The sequence below is a fragment of the Eupeodes corollae genome, chromosome 3 (genome assembly GCF_945859685.1).
Source record: "Eupeodes corollae chromosome 3, idEupCoro1.1, whole genome shotgun sequence".
In the NCBI taxonomy this organism is placed as follows: Eukaryota; Metazoa; Arthropoda; class Insecta; order Diptera; family Syrphidae; genus Eupeodes; species Eupeodes corollae.
The window spans coordinates 99,732,247-99,747,771 of NC_079149.1; the positions used below are offsets into that span (position 1 = coordinate 99,732,247).

The following is a 15,525-nucleotide window of genomic DNA, read 5'->3' on the forward strand; positions in this document are numbered from 1 at the left end:
TTATACTACCCTAACAATTCCTCAACTAAAGAAACTAAAATTTGACACCTGAGACAAGAACAGGCGTTGGGATCTCTGACTCTTGTAGGTTAAAAGAGGAACTTCACTAAATGGCAGTAGTCCCAAAGCAAGAATGAAGAAGGGAAGAGTAATTCTTGTCATGAAGAGTGCTTTCTCCAATTAGCCGTTTGTATTCGGCTTAAAACTGTAGGAAGCTGGGCAATTTAAAGAAAGGGTATAACCGCATCCTTGACAATAACAAAACAAAAACTTCCACAGGTCGGGTGCGCATGTCCTGGCCCTACTTCGAGCAAATGTGCCTAAAATACGAAGACGAAGTAAATGTCAGGGACGCGCCTGCAGTGGGCTCTCTGAACCTTCGTCTTCGCTGTGTGCTCCCTCGGATTGCACTCCCTCTACCTCCAAACAAGTAACCCTTCGCTCAAAATTAGTTGCACTGGAAGAGGAAAAGTTAGAAATCACACACGAGGGGCTAAATGAATTAAAGGAACTGCGAGTTCTGACGCAGAAAAAGTTGGACTTTGAAATAATATTATTAAATACCCATCTATAGCACCAACCATTCCGGGAATATACACATACCCGGGATATATCATGACATTGGGTTATTGATGGCCACTTAATGTATTGAGCCAAAAAGGAACACATCAAATCCAGAATCTCACAAAGAGATTAATAAGATCCTTTAAAGAACTAATTAATAGCATACTTTTATAAACAAAACAAAATTACAGAAAAACAACTTCGACTTATTCGAAAATGGCACCGGAATTCTTCTAAACTGTAATCTGGAATTACTACTTCATGATAGTTGGTATTTCTTACGCTATCTTTCTTAATGTTTCCTTGAAATTGGTCAGATAAAAAACCACTGCGAGGAGATCGGGTACGACAATGACAGCTTTAGCTATTTGGCAGTTATATGAAGTGTCTTAAATTGACCACAATTTAACTATTTTACATACCTATGACTTCATCTTCAAGAACAGTGGATGGAATGGTCCGGCCTATATTTGCCAATTCCGATTAATAAGCCCGTTTCAATTATTAGTTTGCTTTGCTTATTTTTACAATTTGTCACTGTTTAGACTTGTACTATTCTGATGCCCGTCCTTTCGATAAAATCTTATTAGCAAAAATACTTTTCGAAACGAAAATATAAGTTTAAAGTTCTGGAGACGTTTGGTAAATATTAAGACAAAAATTGACCTTTTTTAACATGACCTAATATTTGTTTAGAGACGCTTAGAGCACATATACGCAAATGTACAGAATTTTGATCGAAAGTGAATTGAAATCACTTTTCAATTTCACGTCAAATGAAGTTGCATGTTCTTCAATTCGATCGATTTCGAAAACTTCGGAATTGCTTTGAATTGTCAGAAATGAAGGATCAACCATTTTTATTTTGAACTTTAAATAAAATATTTGCTGTTTTGAAGATGGATTCAATAACATTGGCAATCTTAAGTGAAAAAAGGAAGCATAATTCAAGAGTAAAATTAAGAAGACGAATTTTGCGAGACAAATCAAATATATTGGATTTACCTGACACAATGTAGGTGTGTGAAAATTATGTAGAATTGTTCTGATAAATAAAGTAAATTCTTTATTTCCCCTTGCTTTCATTATAGTTTTGGATTAAGCGAAGACGCTTTTTTATATGTTCTAAGGGAAAGGCAAATAGAACATTTTATAATAGCCTCATTGATTCCTTCAATTCAAAAACTTGCTGCAACCCTCCGAATTTCGATTCCTAGAAGGAAGTTATTAAAAATCAATTCACAGAAATAAAAATGTGTGCGATCAAAAAATGGAACAAACTAAAATACAGAACATCCATTTCCATGTTCCAATTCAAAATAACGAATTGTGGAAAACCCAAATTCACTTTCCCAAAATGTATTCACAATAAGTGAAATGCAGAACATGGGCAATAGTTTCAGGATCATTGTCATAGTAAATTAGAATATTTCTTAAGAACAAATGACTATTGAGCTATGTTACCAAATCAAGTGAAATGAAATCTAAATTGAAAATGAAGTGAAATTGTTTTCCAATGCCTTACCATTCCTTCGATTTCATAACTTAAAATACTTTTCGAAATGATATCACCCAAATTTTCTGTAGTTTAAGAGTTTTACGGTTCTTTGCGATAAGAAGTTTTAAACTATCGGTTGTTAAAGGCTATGGGCCTGATAATGAGGTTCGCGGAGGATCGTTTTCAATTCGACCTTTCTAATTCGCGGCGAAGCGAAAATAGTTCTTTCTATATTTCAGTTATTTGACACTTTTAGTTTGACTTTTTCATTCTATATTCCAGTGATTTGATAGCTTTCCACAAATTGTTTTTGAATTGAATTGAATTTTAGAAATTTGCTGTGATTTACTCAATAAAAAATTTAGGGGTATATTTATTCTGAAAGCAGGAATTTGTCCAATGCCCTTATTTTTCTTCATAAACTCGACGAGAGCCAAAAATGTATGTCGATTTGTTTGCTTGTTTTTATCGTTCCTTGAATGAATTTTTAAAATTTTATATTTTATTGTGGATTGTGGATAAATTATTAGGAAATTAAAATAAAGCTAACTCACATTTTTATATAATTACAATCAAGAAAGAATCGACAAAATCGAACAGTGAATAGTAATGAACACTCTTTCGCCTGTGAATCCGCCAAAAAAAAGCTGTCGGATTTCAACTCGCCAACAAACATTATGACATTTCAAATTCGCCTTCGAATTCGTTAATTGGTCGAATTCAAATCGAAGAAAGCGAAAACAATAATTGAAAAATGGAAAAAACGCTAGCAAAACGATTAGTCGCGAAACTCATAATCAGGCCCCTGGTATCAAAACATAATTTCTGAATTTATCTTTAAAGTTTTTAAAAGAAAATTGTTATGTAGAAAAAGAAGACATTCATTTGGTGTGTTGAAAATTTTTATTAAATGCCTTATTCGTTTTTTTAAACATAAAGTGGAAGCTGCAACTTCTCACGAATCAAGTGCATTCTATAAAAAAAACTTAAGGTTTATTTCCTTTAAGTGGAAATATTACAATTTTCCCTTCTCGATTTCAAATCACACCAATTCAATCGGGTCGAATTCAAATCACTTGAAAATCGTAAATATCGAAATGTAGAACACGGAAATTCACTTCGTTTTGAGTTCGAGAAAATTGAAATCGATATTTATAAAAGTGAATTTCAGAAATCCAATTTATGTTTTGAATCGATTTCATTTTGAGTGAAAGTGAAATGTAGAACCTATGTTAGTGTTAAAATATATACAACTACGAGTAGGTTCTACATTTCACTTGCACTCGAAATGAAATCGAGATCGATCGAAAATATAATTCGGTGTTCTACAATTCCATTTTATCGATTTCAATTTCGAATTTATCGAAATCGAAACGAAGTGTAATTGTTGTGTTCCACAATTCGATTTTATCGGTTTCCGAGCGATTTCAAATCGATCTTGTTCATTTGATGTAAAATAGTGGAACAAAAAAGACGCGATTAAAAATGTAGTAAAAAAATGATTTTTTAATGAAACTTTATTGCATTTTAAACATATTTGAAACAGGGGAAAACACAAAAATAATGCGCAAGAGGCAGTATTTATAAATTTTATGGAGCAGCACAAGGATCTCGCTAGGGGATTTATGAAAGGGGACCGGACCGAGTTGTCGCGGAAGCTTTGTGGGACAATTTAAAATCCGAGCTCAACAGCAATGGTCCACCGCAGAAGGACGCGAGTGGTTGGAAAAAAGTAAATAATAATAAACAACTAGCAGCATCAAAAAAATCATGGTTTACACTTTTTTATTGAAAGTTTGGACGGACTGGAAGAGTTCAATAAGGAAGAAGCTATCACATAACAAGGCCGAAGATGTATCAACTGGAGGAGGCCCCTATAACAAATTTGTGGTGTCGCCTACGGAAGATGCAATTGCTAAAATTTGCGGTATTTACACCGTAGTTGAGGGAATTCCTAACACGATGGATTTCGGTGTGGAGGATAAAGTCGAATACGGTAACAATAATTCCATGCCCAACAACTCCCAACAAGTTGGTCAAGAACATGAAGCAATGCAAGAAGTCACTGAACCTGCATTACCAGCAGCACCATCAGGTAGGAAGAGAAAGAACCAACCGGTGGCGGAAACAGCGTAGAAGATCTTATTGCAAAACAAACCAAAGCAATAGAACAAATTGGTGAAAAAATGGATGCCATATTGGCAGCTTCCAGCAAACTCGCTCGTGTTGCAAGGGATATTGAGCATATTATGAAAAAGCTGCAGAAATCTGTGGACTCTCTTCAAAATTGTTTAGAAGCAAGAAACGAGGAGACGAAGAGACACAACGTTGAAATGGAAAAATTAAGACTGGAGGAAATTCTTTTAAAAAAGAAGGAAATAGAGCTTAAAGAAATGAAGCTCGATATCTATAAGGGAAGTGGGCTGCAAGACTGACTATCAAGGGCCTTAAATGTATTTTTGTATCTTTAAGAACTCCGAACTGTGAAGAAACGTTTATGTTCCTTTTTTGTTTTTTTTTGCTGTTTTTTTTTGTTTTAAGCATTTTGGTTCCTATTAGTTTTAAAACTCAGAACAGAAAAAACATTTGTATTCCTTTTAAAAATTTTATTTAAGCTTTTCAACTTTTAATTCTGTACATATCTTATATTAATTAAATAAATTATGTCTTAAGTGTGTATTCTGCTGGCAATTTGGTTTCTTATTTGATTGGCTTCATTCAAATTTACAGCTCCTTCTATTATCTCGGGTTCTATGTCATTTTCATTTGGTTCGCTTTCTAGCGCAATGTTTTCATCATCTTCATTTCGTATCTTGTAATGTCTACAGATGTTGTGTAATGCATAACAAACATTTATTATTTGCACCACTTTATTTGGCTGTTTTATCCAACTTGGACAGATTCGATTCTTCAAAACTGTTAGTACTTCTGTTAGCATTTTTGAAACAGTGCTTCGACCCAAAGCGATATCAGCATCCTTCCCAATTGACCTTTGGAAACTTCCCTCGGCACGAAAACTGCGGCTAGCTGCAACGTTGCAGGAATTGAGGATTGTTTAAGATGTGGCTCAACAATTTCCAGCACCATAAAGAAAGCACTTTTATTAAGTCGGTAGTATGAAATGAACCTACATGTACAAAAAAACTAATAATTGACAGGCTTTAACTGCAATTTCCAAGGGATTAGATACATCTCACACCCTTCGTCTTTTTATTTTTTCCAGTGCATATTTATTCCTTTCAGTCTGCAAGACCAAAACGATTATTATACGATCCTTTATATAATCTGTAGTGGCTAGTTAGTACTTTTATATTTTTATTATTTACAGGAAAACAATTTGCAAAAATAAAAATACTTCAACAACTTCCCAAATGACAGATATCAGCTGATTTCAATTTCACGAAAAGTGATTTCGAAAAAAATTCGAAGGTACCAAATCGTTCGAAATGTAAAACACTGAAAATGAATTCACTCGATTTGCAATTTCGATTTAACTCGAATTCTGAAACCTAGCTGATAGACTCCAACGCAAACATACTTTTTTCATCTATTATTTCAGGCACAACAAATTATTTCGACGACCTTTTTTGTGAAAGCAAAACTTGATAAAATAAAAATAAATTTTACTCAAATTACAAAATACTCTGAAGATAGTAATGTCAAAAATTACCAAAATTACTGCATGTCGCATTTGTTTGTAAATAGTAGACTATTTAAAAAATGTTCAACAAACTTTAACAATTAATACACCCAAAATGGAATGAAAGAAAGCTTTTCAAAGTAATTAAAAAATGGCTAAGAGAATCGTAAATAGAAAATTGATTTACAATTCTACAATGCCTCGAATTTTGATTTTGAAAAAGTTTGGAACCACCAACGATAAATGCTTGGAATAATTTAACAAAAAACATTGAAAAAACCACAATTTTAAACAAAAAATTAAATTATATATTTAATGTAGAAATTATTATAAATGAAAAAAAAATCTTTTCTAATACAATATTTATATAATAACTTAACTTAATAACCAAGCAGCGTGTTATATCAACCGTTAAATTCTTTCAAATTATAACGTCACAACACGATACCAAAAATTTCTCACATACATAAGTAGTTGCTAATATTTTTGTCTTTTACTAATCCATATGTATTTTTAAAACAAAATGAGGATTTTCACAGAAAATCCATAATGACAAATTATACAATAAAAATAAAAAATTGAATTTGAATAGATTTTTAAATTTTTTGAGCATTTTTAGTTGAATCTTCTTTTCATCTTTCTTTTTTTGTGTTAAATTACATAAACAATAGAAATTAAAACAATAAATGTAATTTTGTTTAAAATTTTAAATTTAAAAATACATATCACTTTTTGTTGTATTTATGATATTTACAAAATAAACTATTACATTTTTATTTTCTAGTCTAATTGGTTAAGTTTTGTTTTGGTTTGAAATAAATCTCATTTAACTGCCAAAACATTTTAAAAATTTATTCTTTTCATTTTGGTATTGCTCAATCGAATGCATTTATCAAATGTTTTATATAATTTCTAAAAATAATTAATGATTATCTATTCAAAAATATTCCTCATCTTTTTTTATTACATAGTTATGTCATTTCTAATATACATTTTTGTTTATATATACATATTGATTTACTTATGTGTGTGTGTGTGGAGGGGGTGTATGTGTTAGTTTATGTAATATCGTAATATAGTCTTTTCTTTTTTTATTTATAGGATACAACGTCTTTTTAACAAAATTAAAAAAATAGTTTCAAAAGTTAAAAAGTTTCCTAAATAGTTTTTCGTTTTAAGGAAACATCTTGAGCGTTTGTATAAAGTCTAAAAATAACAAACAAAGAAGAACTTAGATAGTTTGACAGATCATAGCTAAGACTAAAACCGTTACTACAAAAACAACTTAGCATAGGAAACAACCCACGAGAAACATGTCTGCTTAAATATTTATCCTTGAAATCGTATACGATTTCGATGAAAAAAATAGTTTATGAAATATGAAGTCTCGTGAAATTGATTCAACTCTTAAAAACTAATTTCTTTTTATACACAAACTAAACTTAATCATTATCAAATAATTAAAAAAAAAGAATCAATTAAAAACAAAATACAATAAGTAGCAAAAGCTTTCGCAGAATTGATTAAATTATAATTTGCTGCATTATTTATCTTCTATCTCTCTTCTCCTTAACTATAGATTGTATGAATAGTTTGATGTTGGTCTCTATAGTGCGTTGGTGGATGTGGTGGAAATAATGTTATCCAATCATGTGTGAGCACTGGCTGACAGTTGTTCCAACCTCGCACATAGTTCTTGTGCTAACCGCAGTTGATTCGATGCGGCGCATGATGCTGAGGTGACAGATGGAACGATGGTGGCTGGTGCTGAGAGCAAAGCTTCTGGATAGCTGGTACAAACACCTTGCCAACGGGCTTTACTGCAGGCGTGTGACTATAAACAAAAGAAAAAAGGAGTTGTTTAATGAGAATGTTTTAAACATTGTGGTGAAAGTGATCGAAAGTGGTGGATATAAGAACTACAAATGTCAAACTGTATTTTTTTGGTGAAAGTGATCGTAATTGGTGGATATAAGAACTACAAATGTCAATGTCATAATAATTCTGAAATTCAAATGAAATTTGACAAACAGAGCAAAAGTTCTTCTTTTTTCAATCGTTATCTTTTAAGCTTCTGTATGATTTTTTCCAAAGTAAATATTTTTTTTTATAGAAGGCCATGACTCAAAAGTCGTCGTGTCTTAGCAAAAATATCTCAATTTTGAGGCGCCTAAAAGTAAACAAATGACGGGCGAGCTACATTTGAAATAATTTAATTATTTGCTTAGTATTTTTTTTGTCTTGTTTACATAAACTCTAAAACAAGTTCAACTTCGTGGCATACCGCAAAGATTAAACAAATAAAAACAGGAGAACATTGATAAGAACGATCATAAACTAGAAAGAAGGTATTTTTCCACATCTGTCATTATGACGTTTGTTTGCAAGTGTGTAGGTTTTAATAACTCATATTGTAAATAATTTGATTTGTGTACATAATTGTACAGGAAATAATCATATAAAAAGTGTTTTCTTTTTTCAACTGACGCAAAGTTTAAACAATTGACACTTACATATACAAGAAACAAATGTCAAAATATCAAATGTGTTTATTCAAATAAACGTCATCGTTACTAAAAAAATTAAAAACAAGTGAATAAAAAAAGGCAAAATATGATTATTATAATTTTTTTTTGAAAAAAAACAAAGATTTTTCTAAAATCTTGAGGACATTGACTTTCAGATTGTTGTTGACACTGACGTTTGTGTATTTTTTGTTTGCAATTATTTTATGACCATTGTGTTGTATGAATTTTATGAATAGAATAATAAAGATTATTTTAATTAATTTAGATACCTGGGCCAAGAGCCTAAACATTTTGTTTGAAATCACTTTTTAGAACCCAAGTCAAGTTTGACATTTGTGTGAGATGCATTTTGGGTTAATGATGAAAGAAATGACATTTAAAATTAAAACTCACCATCGTAAAGTCACGCTTCCATTGAACACCACATTGTCCATCACACAAGGGGCATGGTCTTTCTAAACTATATCCACCACATTCACCGCAATCCAATGAAACATGATCATCAGTCCATGATACTCCACATGTGAAACATGATCCCATATGAGCACGTAGCTCTTCAATAGTTAGAACATTATCCATGGATATTTCCAATGGACTGCCAACTAAATCTGACAGCGACGATGACATACTTAAACTGCTTCGTCTGTATAAAATAAATACAAAAAAATATCATTAAGTAAAGTATTTTATTTCTTTAAATCTCGTGTAATTAAATTAAAATTATATTCTTTTGGCGACATCATCCTCCTCCTCCAGACAGTCGTTAAAATAAATTTATCTGTCTTAAGAGACTTTCTACAACTACAAGTTTGCCTCTGCATTTTGCATTTTATATATTTGTGCCAAATAGTTTTACTTCCGTTGAAAATCTTCTACGACTTTGAAAATCAGTGTCTTAGTTTCATTTATGCATAATATACGGAAATGAGAACATTTCAAATGCGCCATATTACATTTTTATCCATTTCAGAAGGTATTTCTATCGAAAATAATTAACAAGATAACTAAATGCCATTCTGACAGTTGTTTTTGTTAGTCATATGTTTGCACGGATTTCATGGTCATATGGAAGTGGATATTGCATATCGTCCAAAACAAAAGTAATTAGAAAATGAAGAAGAAAAACAAGCCACATTCAAAACCGTAAGTAACTAAATTAATTGCATACATCCTACGAACATGTTCAAAAGACATCGGAGTATAGGGTAGGTCTATTAATAGCCACCCTCTAGCGAAAGCTTTACACACTGACGGTGACATATTGTATTGCTAGTGTAATTACAGATGTGCACTCCGCCTAATGAATGGTTGTTTCGTTCGTTCAATCACTGACTAAAATCCAATATTTAATTGCATCATTTTGTTAAGTCCCCCTCAGTACGAAGAAAATTGCATTGCAAGTGTGTGAATGACGATGACGACGCGTCGCGATGCAAGGCGACTGCAGGTCGCTTCGTTGTACAGAAAAGAAAAAACAACAAATAATGTTCTTCCCTACAACAAGCAATAGATAATAATTTCAAAGTGTCTGTCTGCATACATGCAATTAGGATTTAGACACAGAAATGTTTATTATTATCTGTCAGAAATTAGTATTTTTCTGCATGCACATAGAGCTTAAAGATATTTCCAAAGGATTTCCTTTGACATTAGCAATTTTTGACAACCACACCATCATCACTGTCAAAAAATCAACGAATTCCGGTAATTTATTTTAATTGAATTTCACAACTATTCAAAGTATTCACGTGTTTATTTTCATATCTAAATTTACACTTGAATGCATTGAGAGAGATTATGCATGTATTTGACTTTTATTATTCAAATGTCACATATTTTAAATAGTGATGCATTTAAGTTAACTAATTGACAGTTCTATTTTAAAATTAAACCATCTCCCATTAAAACGTATATTTTATAAAAATATTCAAATCAAATTGGATTTCAATTATATTTAAACAATTTAACAGTTTTAAATGCCAAAACTTGCAAACTGACACATAAGTTCAAGTTCAAAAAAGTATTGCATTCAGTGCCAAATATTGATTTTTTTGAATAAAAAAGAAAACTATGCAATTTTTCATTACCGGTTGCGTCAGTGGTGGCGTTTATTGTTTCAATCAAGTATGCAAAATATTTATGTGCCATGCAAAAGGTCAATTTGTGAACTAACACTTTGTGGGCTAGTTTACATGCAGATTGCAGATGTCAATGTAAAAGGCACTTCTTGAGAAATGTCACATTTTTTTACGTCTTTTTTAAAGCGCCATTTAAGGTGTAACGGTTGAAATAATTATATGCGAATGCGACTGTGTAACATCAGAAAATAATTTTTATATAATCTTTATTTAAATCTCGATGTTAAAAAAATAGTCACGTCTAAATATTTGAAATTCCTTTGTTAGAAAGAAGTTTGTTCAATAAAATTTTAAGTAAGCCATTTGAGTGGTCCAAAACTGAAGATAATGTATTTGTAATTGCGTTTGATTGACTTAGAATATGGCACACGCGAATAGATTTGCGCATTTTTGTTAAATTTTATTGCTTTGTATATAAAATATGGCGTATGAGAGATTTGTTTGTTTTTAATGTCGCTTTTGAAGGTTAAGTGAAGAAAATTGACAATTAAAACAAAAAACAAGACATCAAAGAATTTACTCAATAGGAAATGTCATAGTTAAATTGGAATATAAATAAAATTCAATGAAAGTGAATTTCTAAAATATTGTACAAAAGTAATTTCTCTATTATGCGTTGCAACAATATGGCGCTCAAAATTAGACCTGTTCGTAAGACAGGTCGGGAGCAGCAAATTTAACGAACAGATCTAACTTTTTCATACCATAAATGTCAAAGTGCATTGAAAATGAACGCCAGTTGCAGACAAATTATGGTACGATCACATTACTTTCGTCCCACATTCACATCATGACATAACTTCTTTTCCCATATAAGTGGTCAATTTCTTAACAAACCAAACAAGTTATTTTTATTTTCATAGAAACACCGAAATAGCAACTAAGTAATATATATTTCCAAAATTAGAAAACAAAAACGACCTAATCTTATCAACTTCATGAATAAAAAAATAATCTCAAAAATGGGTGATTTTTTTAATCAACTTCTTGATCAAGTCCACCACATTCGAATATATATTTATCTCAATTATTAATATGTTATTAGTGTCATTTTCTATAATAATGAAACAAAAACAAAATGTCAAAAATAAATTTTGTTAATCAAATATATTTTGATTATCATTTAATTTATTTTTAATTATTTATTCATGTCTATAAGTATTTTGAATTGTTAGTCATTTGTTTTTTTTTTTGAGGCTTTTTGTTAATAGTTTATTTCAAAAACTTTGTGTTGGCGTAAAACCATAAACATAATGGATATGTTAAAAAACTAAGCACATAAATACGTGCCTACATGGGTTTTATGTTCATTGAGTACTTTGAACAGGTGATTATCAAATTTACAAACAAAAAAACAACAAAGTAATAAAATAATTTGGCACGTGGAAGGTAGTTTTTAAATACATACGGAAATGAGGGCACTTATCTGATCACAAGGCATATTGACAGATAATTCAATAATTTTAAAAATTTTATTGCTTGTTGTGAACATAAAAAAAATCTCGGTGATTTTTTTGTTTAAACTTCTGTTTATAACTTTTTTAAAATAAATACAAAAATCACACGAAAACTACCTTTAATGTGACCTTTAATAAACTGTCACATTGAAGCTTCTTTTTTAACCGTGATTTCAAAATCAAAATTAATTAACTTTAAAAATGGTAGTAAATTTATTCATCGAACAAGTTTTGATATATTCATCCATTGTGTCGTTTTTAATTAACAATAACAATGAAAACAAAGTGACAAGTTTAAAATTAAATTAAATTAAATTAAAATTTTTTGACAGTTATCAGTTTTTGAACTCTTTCATTATTTCTAAATGACGTTTAGATACTCGTGATCATGTAAATGTATCATTAGTTGATATTTAAAAATGGCTACCTGACTGTCTGAGAGAATCTATGAGGACAGAAAAGTCATGAATACTTAAGCGATTTACTTACCCAAGTGGACTGTACATGTCATTGATTTGAGGTTGATGCACACTGGCGATAGACATGTTTGTTGTAACTGCAAATATAAAAGAAAACAAAAATTGTTAATTTAATTTATATCAATAACAAATAAGCTTAGATTTTAATTTAATACAAATAAGAAGAAAATTTGACAGTTGTGTACGTTGACATTTTTATTGTAGGTTAGTTAAGATACATGGGAACCATTTAATATTTAAAAAAAAGTAGTGAGTTTTGTTCATCAACTGTCAAAATATTAGTGACGTATGTGTTTTTGACGTAAGAAGAATATTTCAACTGTTAAAGACTAACTTTAACATCTAACAAATTATCTTATACAACAAAGTTTTAACCAATTCTATTGTTCATTTCTTCCAACAAAACAATAACTTAAAAGTTATCTACTTTGTAATTTACGTGCATTAATTCTAATTTTGTTCGATTAAAAACACGAAAGACTTACTCAAGCGCATCTTTGCAGCATTATAGATGAGAACAATGATTTTTGTTTATATAAACAAAAACAATATCAAATTTAAAGTTAAAATGAAAGCTGTCATGAAAATTGATATTCTTATTTTTTTGTTATTTGTGTACTAAAATCTTTCAAGCTTATCAAAGTATTGAATGCCACACAAAAATATTGCACAATGAAATAAACCCAATCAATTGGAGCTTTGTATATATTCTTGTGGCAGGCAATAGTGGTGGCGGTGATCGGCGGCGCCATTAGAATCGAATAATAGTAATTAAATTTATTGAATGAATGTGGTGAAATTCAACAAATGTCATTATTTTGAAATGTTTTTTTTTTTTTACGGGTATTGAATTTTATTGATACGTAATACGAGTAAAGTAAGGTCACTCAGTTTGTTTTTAAAGATGTATACCCATATATATTGTAATTAAACACATTTGTTGAAAAAAAAAACAAACAAAGTGGTCCAGTTTTATAAAGTTCACAATGAATATGAGAAATCAATATTAGCATCTATCTTTGAATGCATTCATTTCGAATTCTCAAACTGTTACAATCGCCATTTTACTTTTCTATCCTTAGCCAAGAGCATTTAGTTATATAGAAAGTGTTAAAATTATTTCAATTTCACCACATGGTGAAAAAAACCATTTCCTAAAATTTAATGGGACAGGGTGAACAAACATTTGTACGAGAGATGAGGAAATTATAAACTGTCAAAAAAGAATCTGTTTGTTTTTCAACTCTTTCTTTAAAGTAATTTTGTATGCAATTTGACAGATGACAATGCGTTATAAATTCCATTGAAGAATTTTGATCATACTTTCCTCAAAGTTTAAGTGAATTTTAACCCTTTATCTGAAGAAACTTCAAACAGCATCAAACCTTGTTGCATAACATCATTTTCTTTTATCGTAACCTCAAAAAAATTGTAAATGAACATTACAAGATTTATTTATTATAACTTCTAACGTTTTCTTACAAGATTTATGGGAACCTAATGTTTGATGAATTACATAAAGTCTCAACTGAAGTAAGAAACCTTAAGAAAAGTATAAATTTTCTTTTGATCTTTTTCCCATAAAATATTATAGCTTACTGTCTCTATTCGGTTGATGACCTAACTTAAGTTATTTGTGATTATATAGTTATACCTATGTGCGGTTATATTGCATCCAAGTTATTTATTATTATTCATAGCACGCGATTATCACGTTGATTTATTTTTTTAAGAAAAATTATTATTATTAACAATTCATTAATTTCCAAGGCAACAGAGAATCTTAGTCACCCACCTGATTAAAAGGTTCACAATATTGAAGATAGAATATTTGTTATTATACATTATTTTATGCATATTATAGAGGAAGGGAATTTCTGAAGATGCAAATTTTTTTAATTTGTATATAAACATTTCTGTCGTGATTTTAAACCGGTTAAATTAAAAACAAATAGAAAACGTCACTCATGACAGTTCACAAGAATTTGTATTAATTATATATTCCTTCAATTGAAGAATAGATAAAGATATTATAAATTTCCATTGAACTTATTTAAATTTTTATTATCTTAGCTGGAAAACTATAATCTTGGGAATATTTACATTTGTTTGTAGAAGGTCTGTAAAATGAGTGAGTCACTTTTTTTTGAATATGTTAAATGCTGCTTATAAAGTTACATTATAAATTGTTGTTAAGAAAATATTAACAAAACAAATAGTATGAAATTTCCAAAAATAGCAAAACAGGTTCAAAAAAGGTGTTATGATATTTTTAGATGGAACCATAATCCGTTGGAATGTGACACATTCATTAAATTGACCTTATTTAGAAATAAGAGTGATCAATGAAAATAAATAAAAGTTTTTTGACATTTAAAACAAAAAACTTAACGATTTCGATAAGTTTGAATTTGATTAAGACTTTTTTAAGGTCAAACTAACGAAATCAAAAGTCATCAAAAACTGACAAAAGTAAAATGAATCATATTTTATGTTTCTTTTAAAGTTGTCGTGTATAGTCTTAAATAACTAAGAAAGTAAATGTCAATTCATAAAAAGTAACTGTTTGGATGATTTTGATAAAGGCAAGTTTAAAAAGTCGCCGTGTAAACAGGATATGCAAAATTTTTCAGTTTCACAGTCAGTCGGCAATCAATCAATCCAAATCATTTGATCAAAATTTTAACTGTCAAGTTTACTGTCATCAAAGATAAAGAATTCCTTAGATACTGACAGATGAACTTCCCATTCTGTAACCTAATAAAATACATCGGAGTGAAAAGGAAACAAACAAACAATTAGCAATTAATGTTACTTATATTTTCTCTTTGCATCCAATCTAAATATCCTATAATTTTGTATTACAATTATGGCAATGTGGTTGCATTTTAACCAAAAACCAAACGTCAAAAAAATCCATTTAAATGGCTTTGAATTGCGATAGCCAACACACAAACACAATATTCAAAAAAGGTTATATAGGTTACACCTTCTATACTTTACTCTAAGCAAAGTCAATAAATTTATCAAGTCAATATTTTTAGAATGTAAAGATATAAAATAAATATACCTGCCATAGACAGACTTGCTAATCAATATCTATAAATTTAAAACATGACATTTACACTGTAGTAGACACAAATAAAGTAGCAATGTATAGCCAAGACAATCAGTGGGCGTCTTTTTGACACATCATGTTACAGTTAGCTTGTATGGCTGAT

General features: G+C 30.0%; 1 protein-coding gene across 2 annotated transcripts in view; it reads right to left on the reverse strand.

Moving 5' to 3' along the window:
- Positions 1-5,987: 5,987 nt before the first annotated feature.
- Positions 5,988-15,525, reverse strand: part of LOC129948907 (protein pinocchio) — an 81,277-nt gene continuing 71,739 nt past the window's right edge. For both annotated transcript variants that reach the window (XM_056060056.1, XM_056060057.1), the window contains exons 2-4: positions 12,315-12,381; positions 8,624-8,873; positions 5,988-7,536 (exon numbers count right to left, since the gene is read on the reverse strand). In XM_056060056.1, coding sequence (XP_055916031.1) covers positions 7,351-7,536; positions 8,624-8,873; positions 12,315-12,381 — 503 coding nt within the window. In that variant the 3' untranslated portion in view covers positions 5,988-7,350. The remainder of the gene's footprint in view (positions 7,537-8,623; positions 8,874-12,314; positions 12,382-15,525) is intronic.